Source organism: Amia ocellicauda, chromosome 3 (assembly GCF_036373705.1).
Source record: "Amia ocellicauda isolate fAmiCal2 chromosome 3, fAmiCal2.hap1, whole genome shotgun sequence".
Taxonomy (NCBI): domain Eukaryota; kingdom Metazoa; phylum Chordata; class Actinopteri; order Amiiformes; family Amiidae; genus Amia; species Amia ocellicauda.
Genome location: NC_089852.1, coordinates 9799618 through 9823769, shown reverse-complemented (window position 1 = coordinate 9823769; position 24152 = coordinate 9799618). Strand labels below are relative to the sequence as shown.

Below are 24152 nucleotides of genomic sequence, written 5' to 3'. Positions count from 1 at the left end.
CTGTCTATTATCCATACACAAACTTACAACAACATTGTGAAAGTCCAGTGAAAACTGAAAAGAATTCTTAATGATGGGCTGAAAGAATATATTCAATGTTTTAGTTTAGAAGATGGTTTGTGGTTTTATTCAATCTATGTTGTATCAAAACAAAAGAAAACAAAGTCCTCTGCCAGTGTTATCCTTTCACAAAGACATGCTTTCAAATCTTGTTCTACATGCTTTCATTTGAATGATTCTTAAGTCAATATTACACAAGTTTTCTCATAGAGAAATGTGTAATCTCATTGAACAAAGATTAACTGAATTTCTGTGTTTGACTTCTGCAGGTCTGTTTTGCTACATAAAGAGAGAGCAGAAAAGCATTTCCCAATGGAAGATATATCGAATAAACTGTCAGACAAAAAACACAAAAATAAAATAAAAACGCGGTGTGCCTCCAACACCAAACAGCTTCACTTAGTGTAGCTCCAAATAGGTACTATAGCAATGAGGAAAAAAACCATCAGAGAATGTACTACATTTTTTTAAATCAAAATTGCTCCAGAATCTGTTTAATACACACTTTTGTGTGATACTATAGTGAAATAAAATTGCAGATGCCACAGCAATCCTATTATGACTGATCATGAACCTGAATACTGAGATATCATTGGTTTGATCATTGCAATCAAAGGTTAATAAGTTAGTTAATAAAAAGAGAACATTTAATTTGAAAGAAATTAGGATTAAACAAGAAAATGTTAATTGAATTCCACAGGAAAAACACATTTTTTATAAGATGCACTGGATATGTCAAAGCATTTGTGAAAAGCCTTGTGACTTTTGAGCTCATTGAAGTTTCAAGAAAAAAAATGAAGCCTCAACAGAGTGTTATATTGCATTCACTGCCTTTAAGATCTTTGAAATGTTAAAGAAAATATAAATATTTAAGCGGATCATATGACAAAATGCTAAAATAAAATTCTTTAAAATTATTCTAACAATTTACTGCCAGAAGAGATGTTCTCCTGTGACAACTGTAATGAACAATGTTTACAAAATTAGGCTTTGAACATTTTTCATATTATCAGTAATGCATTACAAATTATACATGTACTTTATATCATATGATTGGAACACTGTATAGCCCCCTCCACCCCCAAAAAACAACAAAAAAACTAATTAATTTTTCTTTCAAAGGTGTTTATGCACCCATACATTCCTATACATCTCATTGAACCAAGTCATCTCAAACATTCGCTTTCAGTGCTGCTATAAGTAGGGCGTTGCATTAATCTCGACTTGGCTTTGCTTACTGAATTTCAGTCTTCAGAAGTTGTCAAAAATTCAAATTAACCAACTATTTTATTTGATTGGATTAAAAGCTTCTATTGAAAGTAAAAATAGAAGTTATTTAAAAATTCTTCACAAAGATAAAACACAAGCAAATGTAGTGTCCTGATGGAATTTCCATTGACTTAAAGTACTAAAGTTGTAAAATTGAGAAAGAAAAAATCTTGATAAATATGGTCCCCAATGTATGAGACAAAACCACCAAATCGTGAAAAGCCACCTCACACATTCATTCGTTTTTTTCTTTTCTGTCTAAATCACGTCTAGTATGCAGAAAGCATTGCCTTAATCATAAAGTCACACATGAACAGTTTTAATGGATCCTTCTGTACATCCATAGTTATCAAATCTTTTTGTATTTTATTCATTACTTCCACAGCCGAAAATATTACAAAGCAATTCTGAAATGGTTTAGAAATCAAAATTACATTTCATTGAAACTAATTTATGTTTGACAATTGATGAAAAACAATAACAATATGGAACAGCCTTCCACATTCCCCGTGCTATTGTTGCCACAAACAAGAATGTAAAAATTCACAGGTAATTCAGCATGAGGAACAGTCTCTTCATGGATGACTGTTCAGAGCTGTCTCAGGTGGGAGGTGAACAAATGTATTATAATTCTAAACTTATCAATGCTCTTTAAGAATTGGTAACTAGAGATTAGATGAAAAATAACGCATTACTTCTGAGAATGTGGATGCAAGTGAATAGATTAAGATGAGAAAATTAGAGATGAGAAAATAGGGTAAAGTGGGTGTTAACGCTTTCACTGCTGTAAAGTTTTCTCTGTGACTTGCTTGAAAGCAAGTTGCAGTTGGGAGAAGATTCATATTAAACCAGTTGAAATATTGCTTGGATACCAGTGACCACCAATTGGTGTTATTGTTGTTGTTGGTGTATTTCATACATAGTATTCTAGGGCAGTGAGCATTGTAATAACATAGAAGACTGTGTTGATCAAAAGGGGAAGCAGGATAGAAAAGCACCCTGCAAATAACATTTAATTTCTTACAGTATAATGAATACTATATGGAACACTAGACACATTATGCCCTGGGTAAGTGCATCTGTTAATAAATAAATAATAATTCAAATAATTATAGCTACTGAATTACTTTTAAAAATGTGAATCAAATAATAGATTTTTCTTGCAATTAAATTCAAGTCACATCAAGCATTCTGTAACAATAATTTTCATGCACAATACTTTACGTCTGGTTATTTTTCTGCATAGTGACGTTAGAACTGTCTCTCGTTGCAGCGATTACAAAAAATATCATAAAATAATTAAAAATTATACTTCCAATTCTTCCAAATTGTCTTCAAAATAATCTATGAAAAGTCACACTTGTTCCTTTTCTGTACCTTTTTTTGCAAATTGTACTTTGCTCAAATCCACATTCACTCTATAAAGTGGGAGGGGAAAGAAAATCAGTAGAGTGTGTCATTCAAGGTCAGGAAGAGCAAACAGACAATTGTCTGCTCTGCCGGGCAATATAATACATGTTGTTTATACATATATTTTTTGTACAAATGGGTGCCTTCAGAACAAACAAATTAAAATAAATAAAACACCTCAGCTCAGCTGTGGTGAAAATGATTAAAACCATGAATCTGAATAGATTTTTCAGAGCAAGACAATAAAAACACTGAATGACGTAACGTTTTCCAAAAATGGACCGCATAACACATTTTAAATTTACATCTTGTACTAATTAGTTTGTGTGACACCAAATCCTGGGATAATTAATTACTTGCACACTGCAATATTCTACTTATTGTTATGTCACCTCCACCAGTGGCACAGGGATGAAGACTTTCACTTTAGAGGAAATCAATGCCGAATCTGCAGCTCTGCAGATACCCCTATTTGAAACAAGATTGCTGATTAGTTCTGCTTGAAGAACGGATTTAAATGGAAAATTACTAGGCTCACTGATTTATGAAGGAGTACTATAAGGTCAGCTAATAAATGTCATATTGGCTATGGGACAAGTCTATTAAGAGGCTGGCTTTAATTATTTTTTAAAACATAAATCTCCTTTTAACCCTGCAACACACTTTTGCTAATAGCAATTTTAGAGTCTTTAGCCCTATTAAGAGAACTGATTCCTTGCATTTTCCAGCGATTAATATGTTATCCAGCAATTCAGTCAGTAATGTGTATCCAACTCAATGATAAAATCATCAGAAGTGTAAAAAAAAGGAAAAAAAAATATTGAATATTTTATTACTGCTATCATGGGAATATTTAAGACACTCACACTATATTATTGTAGGAAACTCCTCCCCAATAAGACATGAAATTAAGGAAAGTCAAGGGAACCTGACATTTTTAATTATTCTTATGTAGCAGTTTTTGTTAAATCCATCAATCTCACATTGTTACTGTAATTTCACCAGAATTACCAGTACATGCTGTTTATGTGGTCTCTTTACATGCCAACTTTGAGTTTAAAGTACAATTGTCACTTGTGTTTTCTATTTTTAATTGCGCAAAATATGCAAAACATAATCCCCAAGAGAAAATACCAGAACTCTAGGTTAAACTGTATAATTGTTTATACTGTGTTGTCAATAAATCGGGTTGGACTGGAGAGAGAACAACAGAGTGAATATGATCTTACACATATACTAAGGGAAAGGTGGTTAAGCTGTAACACATTTGTTTTATAGAGCATCTATTTCCTGTTACAGTTGCAGTTAAAACCCACAGTGCAAGCACCTTCGTTACAGAACACTGCACTGCACCAAACAGGTTTTTTTTTTCTCTCCGAGTTTCCAGTTGAATGTTATTGTTGTAGTTGTAGTTGCTGTTGTTGTTCTTATTGTTAGAACATAAGAACATAAGAAAGTTTACAAATGAGACGAGGCCATTCGACCCATTGTGCTTGTTTGGTGTTCATTAATAACTAAGTGATCCAAGGATCCTATCCAGTCTGTTTTTAAATGTTCCCAAATTTTCAGCTTCAACCACATGTGTTGTGTTGTGGTTGTTGTTTTGGATGAGAAGATATGATGCCAATACAATGAATGTTTTTCAGCTACACTGTTGTTGTTTTGGATGCAAGACATGATGCCAAAACAACAAATGCTTTTCAACTACTCTGAACTGAGCATTCGTCTGCATTCACTCATTATCATTGTAAGACCAAATTCTACTATTGAGTGGGGGGGGGGCTGACTGAAGCACCTGGCTTACCTCCATTGTAACAGGTATTAAGGTACTAAGATAAAATGAGAGCACTGGATTGAGGCTGTCTTACATTGTATTGATGCCACTTGTTTAGTGGAGTGGTCTTGAAGCAAGGAGCCACGCAAATAACACAGCTGAAACAGTATCAATGGATTGCAAATTCCCTGCGAGCTAGGAGGCTCTCCAGCAAGTGGCTGAATATAAAGTACTGGATGACAGAAGGTCCAACAGAACACCAATCGAATGGCAACAAAGAGTACTGAGAGGCACTATATTGCCACTTTCATCTGAATCAAGAATAACATGTTTGCGACAGATAAAAGCACCTAGTCTGGAAATTATATGCCTGAAGAACAAAGTGGACAAAAGCACTGGACATCTAAGGTGCTGAATTAATTAAAAAGTATTTTAGAATCATTTTGGATCACTGCACTTGATGATAGATGAAAGGTGCAAGGATGAGAAGTAAAGATTGTGAGACACAGGGTCTATTTAACAGTGAGTACTAGGACATACAACCAGTATTTGCTGGCATTAAAAGAGAAAGATAAACAGCATAAAATGTTGAAGAAGCTGCAGTTACAAAGTACTTTTGTTGTTGATCGAATACACACAAAAAAAATATATTTGCATAGTAATTGTGTTTTTGACATAACACATAGAAGCTGCTAAAACGTGTCCTATAAAGAAAACTCCACTGAAGTGTATACAAAAAATGGATAACTCCAGATGATCCTATGATAAAATACATGAAGGGAGACTAGATTAGATGAAGATTAAACACACTGAGCAGTGAGAGTTATAATGTATGTACCGTGGGACTGTAAAATCATTAGATGAGAGAGCAGATACTGTAAGACTAGAGTAACACCATTGCAAAGGTACCAGTTTTCATGTCAACTGCTGTCAACAAAGAACTGCCCTGAGACTTAAAGGTCACTCTAAGCATCTACTGTATTGAAACCCTGCAGTATGACAAGCATAATTAATTGTGAAATTAATAATGTAAGATTTTAATCCATGAAGGAGTTTCTATTTTGTGTGAGAGGCTCATTCATGTTTCATACCATTTCACTATTAATATTGCAGGGAAAAAAACATGTTCTGTGTGGAATTCATGACAATGGCAGAATTATTTATTTATTTTAAATTAGCTTCGGCAAACACCATATTTGATATCTCCCTGCCTGAGGTATGGTGTTCTCACATTGGGTTTCTCTGTGTCTCCTAATAGCAAATAATTAAAATGGCTATAAGGAAATCAAAGAACAGAGTATGCGTCTTCCTTTGCACACTGGATACCAACAGTCAGTTCTACGTGTGATAGACCAGATATGGTAACATCCACTGTAGTGTGAAACTCCACGTGACTCCATCCTAGCAAATGTTTTATGAAAGAAAGGTCTAGACAAATATTACATTAAAAAGGGTAAATGAAATATTAATATTTGGATAATCTGTAGTGTACAGATAACAAATACTACTGAAAGGCTCTTAGCTAGAATTCCACAAACTTATACTCACACATGCATACATATATTACTACACTTTTTCAATTTCAATGATACAAATATTTGTTTGAGCGCATATTCTGTTAGTAAAAGTTTGAGAAAATGGTTTCTGATGCTCAAGAACTTAATCACACTTGCAAGCAGAACCAGTATCAATTTGTTGACTATAAAACCATTTGAAAGGTTTTTCTTGCTCTTATCAAACAATAGTAAGGACAACTGTGAAGAAAAGCATACAGCAACATTAGCAGCCTTGGCCTTCATCTATATGAAATATAGCCTTGCTAGCAGGCTTAATACCCTGGTCCTATCAGTATCTAGTCATGCAAAGACAGTTCTAGTAAAATTGAATTTAGTCACATGAAAATATGCAGAACAACAAAAGTATGTGTATTTATTTCAATTTTTAAGATTCACACATTGTACTACACACATTTTAGCCTTCATGCATTTTCATAAACAATGGCATTGACATCATAAAAATTAAAATACGAAATGAATGCTAAAGATGAAATACAAATAAAATAATAAACTTTTTGTCTTGATAACTGTTCTTACACATTTGAGTTACATCTTCAAAATCAGTAACATACTCATCCTGGCAAACATTCATTTTCAGACATATAGTTCATTAAATGTTATAATAATTCAATTAACCAATTTCAAATCTAAGAAAATGTAATTCAAAAACTGTGATTAATGAAATTGTCTGAATAGCACGTACATCTGACTAAGGAGAAAACTGTCACAAACCCACACATATATCAAGTAGGGGATTATTAAATGTGACATAATACTTATTAACATTCATTATCATAAACATATAACTACTTTATTTAGAAGGACCAGGGTTCACATAATGACCATACCATCAACTGATCAGAATGAGGCTTTTAAATGTCATTGCCACTCATATTAACTGTAAGAAGGTGTCATAACATAGAGACATTTGATTAATTAGATCCATCCACAGGTTTTAATCACCAGTACACTGATGTGTGCAAGTGATACATGTACCATAAAGAAGGAAGAGAATGTTAATTTCCTCAGCACAGATGCTGCTCAAAAGATATACTGAAATATTGAGAAGCCTTGAAAATGTCTGATGGCATATGTATCATGAAATACGCAATTTAGCTATGCTGTATCAGACTGCAGGTATGGCTTTTTTTTTTGTCTTTAATAACGGTCATAAAAAAGCATTCTACAGATGATCAGTACTGTAGCATTATCTTTCAATACTCCATCTCCCTTGATAACTAATAAAAAAACAAGCATAAACCTATTATTATTATTATTGCTGTTTTTGTTCATTTGTTGGTTTAGTTTACCTTTTTAGCGAACTCTGAGATGGCCTCACCAAGACTTCACTGCCTAAAGGATATTAACTCACAGTTGGTAGTTGTTTGTTTGGAAATACCATGAACTCTGTCAAGACAGTGGTGCTTTTATCAGACTCCAAACACAGCTTAATGTTCCCTTACTCATTTGGTATTCCTTTTGATGGTCATCATTTCACTCTTTTGAAGAATGTTAGACATCTGGAGACTACTTTGGAGCCAGAGTTGTGGCTTTACTTCACAACTGTTTTTAAAATGTTGTTTTCCTAAAAGAAACAATAGGAGATCCAGTCCAGATGCATCCGTTACATCTCGTTATTATATTTGCATTGCATTGTTTGCTGTATTTCACACTACACTACAAAACAGGCTTGGTGGTGGAAAAACATATTGGTCAAAAACATTGCCGTTACAACACAATCTCACATTGCAAATCATCATGAAATCTATGCAATGGCTCTCTGTGATGTGTATAATTTACAATGACTCGCTTTACTTACACCACACATCACAGTATAATTGTACTGCAAATATACTTCAGTTTCCAAGTCACTGTGTAGAAATGTTTATGTCAGTCTCCTCTTGATCCCAAGTCATCACAAGAATGCATTTGTGAAAGAATCTGAAACACCTCTTCAGGTAGATCTCAATAATAAAGTGCCATTCTATATAGCGACAGCAATCCATAAGTAGTAGTTTCATTCCTGGTGAAAAGTTATTTTGTGAGATTCACAATATATAGTGTTTTGAAATAGATGCTTTATGACTTCTTGTTGATACTATACATGAGGGAATACCTCAGATGAAAACATGCTTTTATACAGCTCAAGATACCACATACCAGCTCATACTTGGGGTATTAAGCTGAAGGGACTAGACTGCTTTGTAGTACTCAAAGAATGCTGACCGCAGCAAGTAAATACATTTTATAAACTAAGTTATAATTACATTAAGGAGTAAACCAGTGAGCTGTTCATAATGCTGTATAGTAGCCACAACTCAAAGACCTTTAGAAACACAATTCTTTCATTTTTAATTATGTCTCCTTAAAGTGCGGCCTGCCATACAACACCACTGGACTCTCCATCTTTTATGACATGAGTAAAGACAGGGTGTGTCTTTCAGGGTGCGGACATCTTGATAGAAAGCCATCATTCGGGAGATGGGACCTCTGTCAGCCTGGCACCAGCGTGACACTTTCTCACACAATCGAAATCTACAATTCTCTTCCGGAAGGTATCAAATCACCCCCACCAAATTTCATGATCAAAGGCCACATGAGGTTGTAAATCCAACTACAGTTACCTGATGTGCAGCCAATCAGCAGGCGATGTCTCTATCCCACATGGGATCCACCAATGAGGAATGTACCACAGGGGCCCGTACCCCTGCCCACAGCTGGAATTAAGCCAATCCGCGCTCATATTATTTAGCCTAGACACCTGAGATTCAGCCAAGTACTACCATTACTACCGAAAGTAACTTTGTAACCCTTTACCATACAATAGATATAACTTTAATTTAGCAGTAATTTAGCAGAGTCAGTGTACCTTTGATTTATAATACAGAGCTCCACTGGTCAAATGTTTTAATTTCTTAGTAATTTGGGAAAACAGTGTCTTCCTATAAAAAGCACTACAATATGCGACTGTAGTCAAACATCAGCTTATCACTATAAAATTATAAAACTACACTTATGAGCTGGGATAAAGAGTGACACAGATCACAAAATACATCTGAATTTTATAAACACACATGCTACTATTGTTTAGGGTTACATTTTTTATGAACATGGCCATTTTGAAATCAGGACTAGAATGGTATCAGTATCTCTATCTGTAATAACGCTGTTATAACTACTAGCCCACAAAAAATAAACAACAAGAAATGTCACTTTCAATTTGAGTAAACTTTGACACATTATGAGCTCCCATCACCTCATTTTCAATGGTCAGCACAAAAAGAAAAGGGCGAGTCACTGCCTGGAGATATTATTCTCTGCAATGCAGTGTTCGACAGAGTCAGGGCTTGTTTGTCTGGCATCAGCATTCCATCCCCTTTAACATCCCCATCTGTCCTTAATGTTCATTGTTTTGACATGGAATTTAAACGCAACATTTTTGTACTCCAAATCTCATGTGCTGGTAGTTGGCAAGGCCTGTGCACTGTGCATGTTGGTACATATGTGTATTTATTTATTTATGGCCCAATTACACTATTTATGTATAAGGAATTGCATGATGAAAAGGAAATCTTAATTATTAAAGCTCTTCTTAAACTTCCAATGTCCGAAATCACAACATAATTTATTTGTGACTCTTTGCAATAATATTTATGTATTTTTATGGGATATACATGACACATATTTACCATGAGTGATTATTTCAGTTTGTTAAATAAATAAATGAATAAATAAATAAATAGTAATTTTAGATATTAATAATTTTGAAAGGATTACTAATTATATACATGTTTCTTTAAGACCTTATTCTTTACCATATTCTCTAAAATATAGGAATACATATTTGAAATGCCTACAATTTGCATTGAAACTGGAGAGTGCTGGTTTATTTGATGTATTGCAATATAAAACAAAGTTGTGCTGGGTAAGTCATTAAAAAACTGACACAAAACAAAACAAAAAACAAACTCAAATGTAATATAATATGGAAATTTCAAGTATATAAAATGTACCTTGAGGAAACAAAATGCTAATTTGCAAATGATCAAAAGAACAGGCCATTTGCACTGAAAAGGAAAGGGTAAAAAATATCAAGCACAAATATATTAGCAGAAATAAGCTTCCTGCAGAGCTTAACAAATAAAGCTATCAGTTATTTACACTTCATTAACTACAGATATATAAACTTGTGGCATTGTTTAAAATATACAACAGCTGGATAGGAATACACAGGATACATTTGCATAAAAACATGGATATTCCCACTGCTGTCTTCAGGGAAAGGTCTCCTATTCTATTTTGGGAAAACCTTGTTTTAAATAACCCTGGGGATTAAGAACCTCCATCTGTCCATATAGCAAGTGGAAACAAAACTATTTCTATCTGTTTTAAAACTAGAAAAGACTATTTAGAATACTAGGATTTCACAGACATATTTTTCCTCTGTATAGAGTCAGTCAGGTTAAAATAAACACACACGCATGCACAGTTTGTTTATTTATTTTAAATGAGAAGTAGTCCTCCACTGAAATAGTTAGTGCCATCAAACAAATCTTAAAAATGAACATTTTACAATATATTCAAGTAGGTCACTGCACTCTAATTTAAATAAATTAACTAAGTTCAATACTATAATTCCAATGAATTTCAGTTATAATACATTCAAATGTGTCCTCTTATGATGAAATGGCCATTGCAAATTAATATTTTTTAATCTGCAGAACTTGCTTTGGAAAAACAATGTAAATAAATAGCAACAATAACAATAATAAACAGTAGGACCCATTTTTTATTTATTTTTTGCTTTGACTGGTACAACGACTATTTTCGAAGGTATGGATTCCGCAGACCAACTCTGTTTCTGTCCTAAATTCCCTAACATAGTGCTTTTAGAGTTAATTCATTAAATCTGCAAGATAAAGGTAAAACAACAACAACAAAATATTAAGAAAACATAGATTTCTGAAGTATTGATTAATAAATGCCAAGCTTATCAGGGAAATTATGTATTAAGATATGCAGCTATAAATGTTATACAACACACACACAGATGACATTAAAACAAGAAGAAAGTAATATAGATTAACCTACTCAAATCTCTCATCCATCTGTCCTTACATGGGCAAGGAGTTTCAAGTCAATAAACACACACCTGAAGAATACTAAAGTACTGTGGCTATTTAAGTTTAAATAAAACAGCCCTCCAAAGGAGACATCATAGGCCCAGTGTGAATGAAGGGACCTCTCTGAGGTTCTGTGGTTATTCAAAGACTATTGATTGAATGTATTTATTAGTAGTAATTATGATGACATTGCCACAGCCTGCATAAATGCAATGATGTACCCATAAGAAAGTATGTGGGCTCCAACTGGCTTGCCTTTAGCCAAGGCCGACAGAAAAAAAATTCTTCTTTCAAGAGTGTATCATTCATCATAAACCTTAAGTCCCCCCCCCACCAAAAAAATAAATATATATATTGTGAAGGGATCTGGAAAACCACCATGTACAGCATTAACCTTGAAAGCCAGGATTCCTGTCAAAGTCCTCCAAAGTTCATTGTGAAAACTTGATTATCACTATAAACTGAAAAACTGTATTGTAACAAGTATATTTCTTGTTTAATTGTATAGGACTAATATGTGTTTTTGATTATACAATGAATTTTCCTTAATAATCTGCAGCATCAGTAAATTATACCTTGCTGTTGGTGACAAATTATGACATAATAATCCATAATAACTGCAGGTAATCTGAAAAACTGAAGCAAATGAAATGCTGAGACTCCATCAACTTTTAAAATGAATTAACATTATTCAAAGAGATTAATTCCTGCATTTAAAATATACAAGGAGATTTAAGACAATTTGCTTAAAAAATTATGAATGATTTCATCAATATTGTCTCTGAAATATTCTGCACATTCAGTTTTTAATTACTGAGAATTGTTCATCAAAATAAGAATAGGCCACAACAATATATTGCTTGAGGCAATTATATTTAGTTCCTTAGCAACTAATGGCTAAGTTCTGTTGTCAACAGCAGTTAAATGATTATAGTTATTACAGCAGGGGAAATCATATAAATATCTCACTCTGTTAGACAGTAGGAGTGTTTTAATTTAAAATTTAATTTTATTATATTTTTTCACTTTTACCGTTAATTATTTTGGGATTGCAAGGTCAGAACCCAAAAGAATAATCGTTAAAAACATTTTATTACTTTATTGTTCAGCCTTAATATGCATTACATGGAAAAGCTGGGTATCGATCAATACCTAATAAGATACATTGCCTGTGAAATAGCATACCTCATAATCTTTTCAGTCCTCAAGATAGTGAGAATGCTTTATTGATTTTGCTAAGAAAATAATATCCCCCCCACACCCCCCCCAAAAAAGAAACGTGAAGGGAAAAAATTCATTTTCACTTGGAAATGGACATTTGAAAAAATCCACATGGGTGCTATCCAAGTAAAACACAACATTGCTAAAGCTACTGTCACATTTATTGTAAACATCAGTAGAGTTTATTTTTGCAAAATAATTTCACGATTTACGTACGAAAGTTCCTATACCTTTTGTTTTTTGACATGAACATCTGCATTTATATTTTATCATAACTTTTTCTTTACCTCCTTTATTTATTAAGAAGGGATATTCATAAGCATTTCAAAAAATAAGCATACAAAGCATATATCTTTGATCATGGGGAAACTGTTGTTTCAGCTTGGTCTCCCATATCCTAATACATTTAGTGTGCGAGTAAACAATACTTCATTAAAAAAAAAATGTCAGTGACAGATTATGACAACGAATGTATTCACTAGGAAATATCAGGTGAAATGGAAGCTTCTTTATTGATAAATTACTAATAAAGAGGTCTGTAACAAAGTACATTAACATAAAATCAATGTTTGTAATTGTTTTTCTTTAAATTTGTTATAATAATAATAATTATTGTTATTATTATTATTATTGTTAAAATTTATTCACCTGGCAGGTGCCTTTATCCAAAGCCACTCTTGTGTTTTATTTACAGTATACTACTTCAGTAAAGAGCATTTCTTTCCTTCCAGTTTAGCACGTCTGTCAGACCCCGCTCCAATTCAAACTGCAGTACAAACATTTCCATACAAATTACAAGATGTTCGTATATTTATTTAAATATCAGATGACCTTTAAATTATTCTCCTGAGAACCTATAAACATATTTGTAATTTAATCAGTTTGTTAAGGTAATTAAGTCACACCAACAGTAATAAAAAAGATGGATTATAAAATGGTGTGAATGTGCACTCTTGGCATGTGACAAGCGAAACCTGGTAAGGTCAGACACCACAGGAATTGATGGAACCAATCAATTTGACATACAGGATTTTAGAGTTATTAGATTTTCCCCAAGGAAACTGATCATTACTACCAAGGGTGAGAGCTGTCCGCAAGCTGGGACAAAACAAACTAATGAGAAATATGATCATCAATATCAGCAACTGATATTAGAATTTAACTTAGAGGAGTCATTTGTCATAAACTATCAATATTGCAATTTACAAGAAAGTGTAGTCAAAGAAGGAGCACCAGGCTTTCCTTACATTCATAGAAACCCAAGTATTAGTCTCATAAAAGGCTAAATGATTCCTATAAAATTTCAAATTTATACTGCACCTGAAAAGGTCCAGAAAATCACACCATCTTAATTTAATCATTTTCTTTGTTCACCTTTAGTAAATAAAAATCCCATTTGATAGAATCCACTACTGTTATCACCCGTTGACAGATGCAGCTCCTTAGGGGACGAGAAAGGTGAAGGTGTCACTTCAAAATTTATTTCTCTGAGAAATCTGGATGGTGTGCACACAAGTACATTTTGGTAGCTTTGCTCCAAATACAGTATGGGTAATCACAATTTTGAAGGATTCCTAAAATAGTATCAGGTTCAGTTGTCACTTGTCTTTCAGTTATGAGAGCTTTTTTTCGCTTTGTTGTTTCACTCTGCTCTAGCAACCCAAACGATTTCCTACTGCACCAAAGTCCAAATGTTCTCTCAAGGTCTTGCAAATGAATATAGTTTTTCTAGACACAACATTATGAAAGATTAAAAGAAGCAAGTATAAATTGGAAGCACCGATTCAAAGACAATCAATGAAACAGGGAACCATACATTTTAGAATAAAAATGATATATGGAATGGATGGATACATCTGGATGCATGAGCACATGAAACTTTTTTATGTAATCATGTCAGAATGTTTGTCGTTTCATTCTCCTAGTTTAAATTAGGTTTCTGTGTTAATTGTTGAACTATTATTTATTTTTTAAGAAAGAAATCTGCTACATTTCAAACCTATTATGTGCCCCTGTTTTCAAAGTGGCCTAAGAACCATACAGAGGTTCCTGCCATGTTTAAATTTGCAACCTTAAAGGTACATCTTGAAAACATGATTATAATGTACAACAGTCAATTTCTTTATTAGTGCAGAGCTTATGTAGCATGTGTTTGTTGGATCATGTTCTGGAGCTCTACTTTTAATGATTCATAAATATAAAAATATCACTGCAGATAATTTTTGGAGCAGACTTGCAATCCACACTGGTAGTCACAGCCTGACACATTACATCACACACAATTAGCAGAACATATTACTCCGCCCCCTGAAGATCTCTCACCCTCGATCTATCTAAAGCAATCTATTTTTTTATTTTCCTGCTTGGTACTTTCTTTTTTACCATTGTGAATGCATTTTCAGTGGCAATTACCATTTCTCAACAATTCAATTTCTGTATTCCCTAATCTGTTAAGGAGAGCTGCAAAACATGACAAAGTAAAAAACAGAAACAAACAAAAACAACAGGTATAATATTGATACGAATAAGAAAATAAAAGGTAATATGTTTATAATTATGTTTTCATCTTAAACAGGTACAACAGATGTTTTTTAGTTTTTTTCTGCAAAACTATAAAAAAATAACTTACATGCAAATTGAAGACTGGCTTCTCTGCTGACTATGGTTCCAAATGTGTTTGATGCTATGCATTGGTATGTCCCAACATCTTCATCTTTATTAAGATGACTGATTCGCAGGTTGCCTCCAAAGACACTATAGTGGGAATCCGATTTGGGCTCAAGGAGTGTGCCATTTAACTTCCACCTTGAGATCACAAAAAGACATAAAAAGAAACAGTTACATGTCATAATACAGAGGTATGGTTTTATATGTAATTAGATATGTCATATATGTTTAGTATGCCTAAAAATATATATTCTGAAACCATGTGGCAAAAAGTTTTGTGGTCTGACAAAAGTCCAAGGCCAACTTTTTGGCCTAAATGCAAAGCGTTATGTCTGGCGCAAACCCAACACAGCACATCACTCAAAGAACACCATCCCCACTGTGAAGCATGGTGGTGTCAGCATCATGTTATGGGGATGTTTCTCCACAGCAGGGACTGGGGCACTTGTCAGGTTAGAAGGGAAAATGAATGAAGCAAAGCTAGGAAACGTCCTTGAGGAAAATGTGCTGCTCTCTACAAGAAAGCTGAAACTGGGACGGAAGTTCATTTCTCAGCATGACAATGACCTGAAGCACACAGCCAAAGCTATACTGGAGTGCCTAAGGAACAAAAAGGTGGCCCAGTCACAGCTCCAACGTAAATCCAATCAGAAATTTGTAGCATGATTTAAAGATCACTGTCCATCAACACTCTCCAAGGAACTTGACAGAGCTTTAACAGTTTTGTAAAGAACAATTATCAAAGCAAAGTTGGTAGAGACAACTGACTCACAGCTGTACATTTTGCCAAAGGTGCTTCCACCAAGTATTAACTCAGGGGAGTGGAGACTTATACAATTATGATATTTCAGTTTTGTATATATTATAATAGATATTAGGGCTGTCAGTCAATTAAAATACTTGATCAGTTAATCAATGGGCATTAGTTGATTAATCAGTAGATTAATTGGGAACATATTAAAATATGTGTAACAGTCAAGTGGTTGTGCAACACAGTAATACTTTAATAAATACTAGGCATTGATATTACAGTTAACAACGCTGAATGGGAATGGTAAACATATAAATTGAAATGTAGCCTGTATTAAAAAAAAAATCTAAATAATTATAAATCAGCAAACTAAATTATAATCGCTACAGCAAATGGATGTTTTGCTGACAAATTATACTGTATACTACTCGCACTGTCCTTTTAAGAAAAGCATTGCTTGCAAATGAAACAGAAAACCTTTCCTTGTCTCAGAATCCAGTTTGAATCCAAAGCTAGACTGCAGTTTTTCCTTTAGCGGCTTGTAACCCTACAGTTTGTGCGCGGATACTGTACTGTCGCTCTCGTGTTGTGATATCTTGCATGATTCACCTTTATAATTTAACACTAGAGGCGCTGAGCTAGTCAGTTTGAACGATTTAATTTGAATAGTGCATACCCGTTCGTGACTGTTCCTAAATATACGTACTAAATATGTCTACAGTTTAGCTGCATAAACACAAATCAAGTTCAAGTCGCAATATCTACCTCACCTGTCTACAGGTGCTTGAAAACCACACGCATTGTATAGCATTACAAATGTCTTCTTACAACTGTAGTCAGATTGAGTGAGATTGATTTGTTGACAAAAGTGAAAAAAGTTCAAAAGGGGTGTAGACTTTCTATAGGCACTGTATGGATTTCAACAGTTTACCCACAGTTTGACAAATACCTTGAACGTATATTCCTGTGGCCTATGACCTCTAATTGTAATTTTGAATTTCTTTTCATGTTATAAAAACCTACTAAAATGCTTCCCACCAATAAGTATTTCATATCAGATAGCCTCTAGATGTTTCCATTAAAATCTCCTCCTCAGCAGCATTTTTCTTTTTATTTTAAGGCAATGATGGATTGATGAGAACATATACCTTAGTGACATTCAGGTAATTTGATTTTTGTTGTTGTTGTAATTTTTGAAAGCTTTTAAGACACCTAGAACTAGACGGCCATCTCAAACTCATACAACAAATTGTAACCTTAATGAGCCCCAACCTGCCAAAGAAATAACACTCTGAAGTAATTATGATAGTAAATAATTAATCCGCTGAAGACTTATGCCTCTACCACATAACCCCTGCAACTGTCCTTTGAAGCAGTATCTCTACATTTATTACAAGAGTGATTAAAATTGATGCCCAACATATCACTCCATACACTACTTGCAACTTCCTAGGAATGCTGCCAAATGTTGTACCATCCGTCTTGCAATCCATCTAGTCATAATGCATAACAATTTGGTTTAATCATTATAAAGCAGTAATTAAAACAAATTGTTCTTTCATGTGTTATATGGCATTGTATTCTACACCAGACAACACAATTATTATTGATGTTAGATGTAATCAGTGCTAGGTATTATTCATTTATGATGGCAGCAGATTCTTTAGACCTGTGTATTTACAGAACTCATTTTAGAGTGCAAGAAAAATCAATGACAGTAAATACTAGAATGGCTCTCTAAAGTTGTGAACCTGTAATTATTGCAATTAACATCTCACGCACACACAGTACATTTACATTTTTAATCAATAAAGCCCGAAGCTGTTAAACAGATGACTAAGCAGGATCTTTTTTTAATCATTTTTTTGGTGATGGCCATTACAAATCATTATTGGCGGCATGCTGATAAGATGCTTATTATGATTTCTTCAGGGTGAGTGTAATAATTGATTGCCCTTACATACTATATAGTAGACTGTTATACAAAAAAGTGATGCATTCAAAGTAACTTCACAACTGTCTTTGATTGTCTTTGTGGATCAATGACTTGTTTTGTAGAACAAAATAAAACAAAACAAGTCATCAAAGCATATACATTTAAGATGCAACATCGATTTTTACATGCAAGCTCATTTCCTTTGTAGCTAGCGCTCACGCTTTGAATTAATACATCATTTGAATAGGTGTTGTAGCAAAACAACACTGTTAAACAGTTCAGATCCATAGCAATATAATTATAATTGTGCCAACATAATTATAACACTAGCAGGCCAAATGTTAGAGGTGTAATTAATCCTAATAGTTTTAATTAAGACATAGAAGTGTTTTTCATTGTTACACTGTATCACGGATTTACCACACAATACATATACAATCTACTGAAATAAAACATATTCTAGACTGGAAATCATTTTTTCCATTTTAGTTATTCCACCAAATTAGTGCTCCATCAGTGTTGACATGTAACAAAAATTATATATATATATATATACACTCACCTAAAGGATTATTAGGAACACCATACTAATACTGTGTTTGACCCCCTTTCGCCTTCAGAACTGCCTTAATTCTACGTGGCATTGATTCAACAAGGTGCTGAAAGCATTCTTTAGAAATGTTGGCCAAAATAGATAGGATAGCATCTTGCAGTTGATGGAGATTTGTGGGATGCACATCCAGGGCACGAAGCTCCCGTTCCACCACATCCCAAAGATGCTCTATTGGGTTGAGATCTGGTGACTGTGGGGGCCAGTTTAGTACAGTGAACTCATTGTCATGTTCAAGAAACCAATTTGAAATGATTCGACCTTTGTGGCATGGTGCATTATCCTGCTGGAAGTAGCCATCAGAGGATGGGTACATGGTGGTCATAAAGGGATGGACATGGTCAGAAACAATGCTCAGGTAGGCCGTGGCATTTAAACGATGCCCAATTGGCACTAAGGGGCCTAAAGTGTGCCAAGAAAACATCCCCCACACCATTACACCACCACCACCAGCCTGCACAGTGGTAACAAGGCATGATGGATCCATGTTCTCATTCTGTTTACGCCAAATTCTGACTCTACCATCTGAATGTCTCAACAGAAATCGAGGCTCATCAGACCAGGCAACATTTTTCCAGTCTTCAACTGTCCAGTTTTGGTGAGCTTGTGCAAATTGTAGCCTCTTTTTCCTATTTGTAGTGGAGATGAGTGGTACCCGGTGGGGTCTTCTGCTGTTGTAGCCCATCCGCCTCAAGGTTGTACGTGTTGTGGCTTCACAAATGCTTTGCTGCATACCTCGGTTGTAACGAGTGGTTATTTCAGTCAAAGTTGCTCTTCTATCAGCTTGAATAAGTCGGCCCATTCTCCTCTGACCTCTAGCATCAACAAGGCATTTTCGCCCACAGGACTGCCGCATACTGGATGTTTTTCCCTTTTCACACCATTCTTTGTAAACCCTAGAAATGGTTGTGCGTGAAAATCCCAGTAACTGAGCAGATTGTGAAATACTCAGACCGGCCCGTCTGGCACCAACAACCATGCCACGCTCAAAATTGCTTAAATCACCTTTCTTTCCCATTCAGACATTCAGTTTGGAGTTCAGGAGATTGTCTTGACCAGGACCACACCCCTAAATGCATTGAAGCAACTGCCATGTGATTGGTTGGTTAGATAATTGCATTAATGAGAAATTGAACAGGTGTTCCTAATAATCCTTTAGGTGAGTGTATATATATATATAACTACAAAGACCAAAAAAAGATAATCATGCACTGTATAATGACATTTTTTGTCAGTGTCAATCCTGTCCCAGAAAAATGGTTTTGAGAGCACTCACTGCAGACTTGTATATAAAAACCTGATCACACATTATGCGATTGTTAAGAGTTTAGAAAACCTTTGCCAATACTAATCATTGCGATATGGTGTCTTGCCTTTATGTCAAAGCAAAGAAAGTCTCTGCTTATATGCAGTTAAGCATTAGAATTACATTAAGAGGCGCCAGGCTTATCCTCAAGACTCATCTACAGACTGAAATTATCCAACGATTAAGATGTTGCCACTCTTCAGTTGACTTGCAGTCCTTCCACTTTCCCACTTGAGCTCTCTGGAGGCCTCTGTGTAAACCATCTCCATGTACAATGCACTTTCAACCTTATTAAAATCACATACGAGAAAAGAACAAGATCAACACGGCTGCTTTAATGCACTGCAAGCAGCTGAGAGGGTTCTATTTATTTTCAAAGTAAGAAAAATAAAAAACATTAAATATTTATCGGTAAAATGACCAATATTACTCCGAGTATCATGAAAGATGTTATGGATAGGGTGTAAAAAGCTTTGGCATGATACATATTACTGAGAAATGGTACTCACAAAACGCCTTTTTTTATTGCGTTTTGGAGAGTGCTGTTGATCTTTTCAAAGAGGGAACGTTGCCAATCACAGAACAGAACACTGACCCTCATCCGTACATTAATTCACTATTACTTGAATAGATATTGCCTTATATATTGATTAAACATTCACTATAGAATTGCAACTACAGGTTTCACACATTTCAATACAATTCCAAGATTGCTTCATTTAAAAAAAATACACCTTACATTACAATTTCTTCTTTGCTGTTCCCCAATTGTCATTTAAGGAAAATATATGTATGCCTTGATAAATGTTTACAAAATAATTAAGTAAAAACATGATTAATATTAAATTAATGCCAAAACATGAAGTTTTCATCTATCTAAATTTATGTATGTATTTATTTATGTATTTATTCATAACAAGGACACTGACAATGGAACAGCAATTCAAACTCACTTTAAATACACATTTAGGTCATTAAAGTTGTCTTTGAAGAGACTGATAAAATGACAGTTCATTTCGCAATACACTGTTTTTCATTTAGTGATATATGTAACAATTAATTTCATTTTCCTTTTTCTAACATGTAGAGACAGTTTATTAAACGACTATATGGAATTTGCATGAAACACCAGGATCTATCAAAAGTTACTTTTTTTTTTTCTTTAAACCCTCTGTCATTCAATACAGAGTATATTAGCAAATGTTCTGGTAAAACAGACAAAATATGTAAGGTATCTATTCACACTATACTAAATAGGATGCAGGCCACTGATCTACAGGACTGTTTAAAAAATAATAATGTATCATGTATTCTGTGCTTTATTTTGTTTTTCAACGCCACCATACAACTTTTACTGTATTTAAGGTTGAACTCTGCAGTCTCTGCCTTTCATGTTAATTTCAGAAGTGTCAGAAATCTGAGTAGACCATACATGTTTTCAATGCTATTCTACTTAAACCACTGTGCTATACTCCCATCTTTGTGAAACAGTGATATACCATGATAGAAGATGTATGGGAAGAATGCATTACTCTCCAAATTAACACAATTTGTGCAGGTGGGCATAGAGCTCTTTACAAAAACCAAGCTCTGCATAGTTCAGGATGCATAACCTTTCATAATAGACTGAATACTGGGCAGCAGGTTCTGTGACATATTGTGAAACAAAGAAAATAAAGAGCAGATTGGAAATTAGGATGAAATGTGATGTGGATGTAAATGAGCAATGTCCCTAGGGATGAATACAGATGGTTCGAAGGTCACACATCCAGAGGGAATGAGCACACAAATGTGTTATTATTTCTGAAATGAGTGGAGATGCACTGGGTGTCGGGGTCAACTTGAGAATGAGGAAAAAGTGAATGGCCTACAGGCTAAGGTCTCCAGATATAGGGAAAAGGCAGAGGGGGTTGTACTGAACTGGCTGCATCTAGGAAACTTCAGAATGCATATCCAACAAGCTAGGGAAAACTCATAGGTCATTTTAGGTCATTATTTAATTATACAGTATATAAAGGAATGGCCAAAAAACAGTGCCAAACAAATGTGTGAACAGCCCCAAAAAACAACAACGTTCGTTCGATAATTCACCAAGCACCAGCGGTACAACCCTGTATGATAATCCACAAGGACCCCCAACCTTGCTTGACAATTCATTAACATACCTCCATACCTATGCTAATTTCTGTGGGAAACCCTGTTTCACCTGGGACAGGTGTGTCTGGCAATCTGTTGAAAGTCACGGATACTGCACTCTGGTTGGGGAACCTAACAGTGTGTCTGCCTAGCAGAGGCTACACAATAAAGAAAACTACATCTAGCCCAGGTGAGGGTGTTTACTAACACTATTCTTTGGGATTCCCCATCTGCTTTCAGGCCACAACTCATTTTCCCAAGTCCATCCCCTGCAGAGCTTCACTACATATATACATATATTCATATAAAATGTGCTATCCTACACCTCCTGCCTGCTTCAACATAGGATTTAAGCTGCTGCCTCTGCTCTCTCCCATTTTCATTTTATCTTTTCTCAGAACCATTTTCACAGTGTTTGACAAGCAATAGGTCATCTGTATTTTATTAACTTTTAAGAGGTTACCACATGGTATAATGTTCTTGTAATTGCAAGTGATACATAATCTTTACTATCTAGGGAAATTTCAAGATTTGTGATTGTATGCATTTATGTATGTATTTGCAAATCAAATGAAAGTAATATGAACTTGATATGTATATCTGTACTGCCGTTTTCACACCTCCCCAGGGTGACTCACCGCTGAGTTCAGCCCTACTTGCGTTCACATTTCCCTCACGTTACATAGCTTACGATTCACATGAACTTGTTTTAACCCGAGATGAGCACTTCATCTCAGGCTGGAAATCTCAATCCTAGGTCAAAGCAGGCAGGAGGTGTAGGATAGCACATAGTCAGCTTCCAGGTGCGATGCGTTGCGCGTTCAGAGACGCACTTCTGCACACTACAGGATTTGCGCCGCAAGACGACCTTCTCGCAGCTCTTTTCTTGCACAACGCGAGGGAACAAAATGCAACTTTCACACAGTCGCTACTAGAAAACTACACAACTACTTTCTTCAATGCTTTATGTAAATCCCAAGATGTACAGTTTTGTAGTTTGCTATTAGTGGCTGGTTAAAGTTTAGTTAATCCCGCCCAATAATACAGTAGGAGTGGTTGCATTTTCGCTGTATTAAATCAAGAAGATATCTTCAAGAAAGCATCCTGAAAATGCTCTCGCAGATCCTCTGGTTGTAAGCCTCTTGCGGTTAATGCAAAGTGTAAAGAAAGCCGGTTCGGCACAGGTTTGCACAGGCACGGCTCCACGGGTTTATTCTCAGCCTCCGTGGCTCTGCGTGTTCAGTGGAAATAACTACACCTGTATTGCGGTTACTGTAGCAATACGCAGAGTGCACCTGGAAATGTGATGCTGCGCCCAGCATCCACACAAATGAAATGTAGCCTATTGTTCATGCACAGAGAGAAAACATGTTGATATTGAATGGCATCATATATTATGTTTTGTTCAGCAATGGCCTGTTCGTTTCTGTATTTGTTCATGACTCAATCCACTCTTTGTCTATTCTGATCTTGAGTTTGTTCGTTGTTCTGAAAAATATTTGATGTCTTAAAAATGGTTTCCTTCTTAACAGATCTTTCGTGGCAGTAGTGCCTACTATCGAGTACGTCTTAAACCTCACTCGTACTCACTACAATTATGTATATTCAGTCTATATCATATATGGGGAGGGTTCCATGCATGATATATTTGGCATTAGTTTATAAAGTTTTACACGAAACAGAAAATGTGGGCTGTGGGCTGAGAATGCACAGTGAGCAAACAGCTCCAGACAGGTATGCCCCGGTTCCACTGGCTGAGCGTCCGGACGCGTCCGTCCGCTGAGGACACGAGTCACTATCAGAGGGAGTGCGTGTCTGACTGAGACACAGGAGGACAGCAGAGACTGTGTCGGGAGATACCATCTCAAGTGCCGGTGCGATCACCAAGATGGAGTGAAATCCACGTACAGAAACAATGACATGTTTTACTGCTTACAGTTCATATCCGAGTGCATTAAACACTGTGATTCACAGACCGGTGCAGCGCTGACTAGTTCCAATAAACTGAAGGGTAATAATCGCATCAGCAGCCGATGGTATTAATATTGTATGACAGCCGGCCGTGTCGTCAGTCAGTGTGAAGGCGAACACGAGTCAGTTAACGTGTGTCCATTTACAAGTTAAATTCATGAATAAATAAATGCAGCAGATCTGGGTTTCCCTCTAAAACATTAAGGACTGGTTTAATAAATGCGTCCATAAACGTCATGACTGAGACGCGCGCACTTTAGTTCAATTAAAGCTGCTATATTGTATCCGGATGATTAATGATGAAACGTGTGGATTTTGTTTCAACTGTAACTTGCCCGGGTTAAGGACGTCTGATAAGTACA

The 24152-nt window shown here is 35.2% G+C and overlaps 1 protein-coding gene across 2 annotated transcripts in view; it reads right to left on the bottom strand.

The window, feature by feature from the left end:
* The window catches only part of cntn4 (contactin 4), a 160836-nt gene that overhangs the window by 89917 nt on the left and 46767 nt on the right, over positions 1 to 24152 (bottom strand). For both annotated transcript variants that reach the window (XM_066698080.1, XM_066698079.1), the window contains exon 4: positions 15043 to 15218. In XM_066698080.1, the coding sequence (XP_066554177.1) occupies positions 15043 to 15218 (176 nt within the window). The remainder of the gene's footprint in view (positions 1 to 15042; positions 15219 to 24152) is intronic.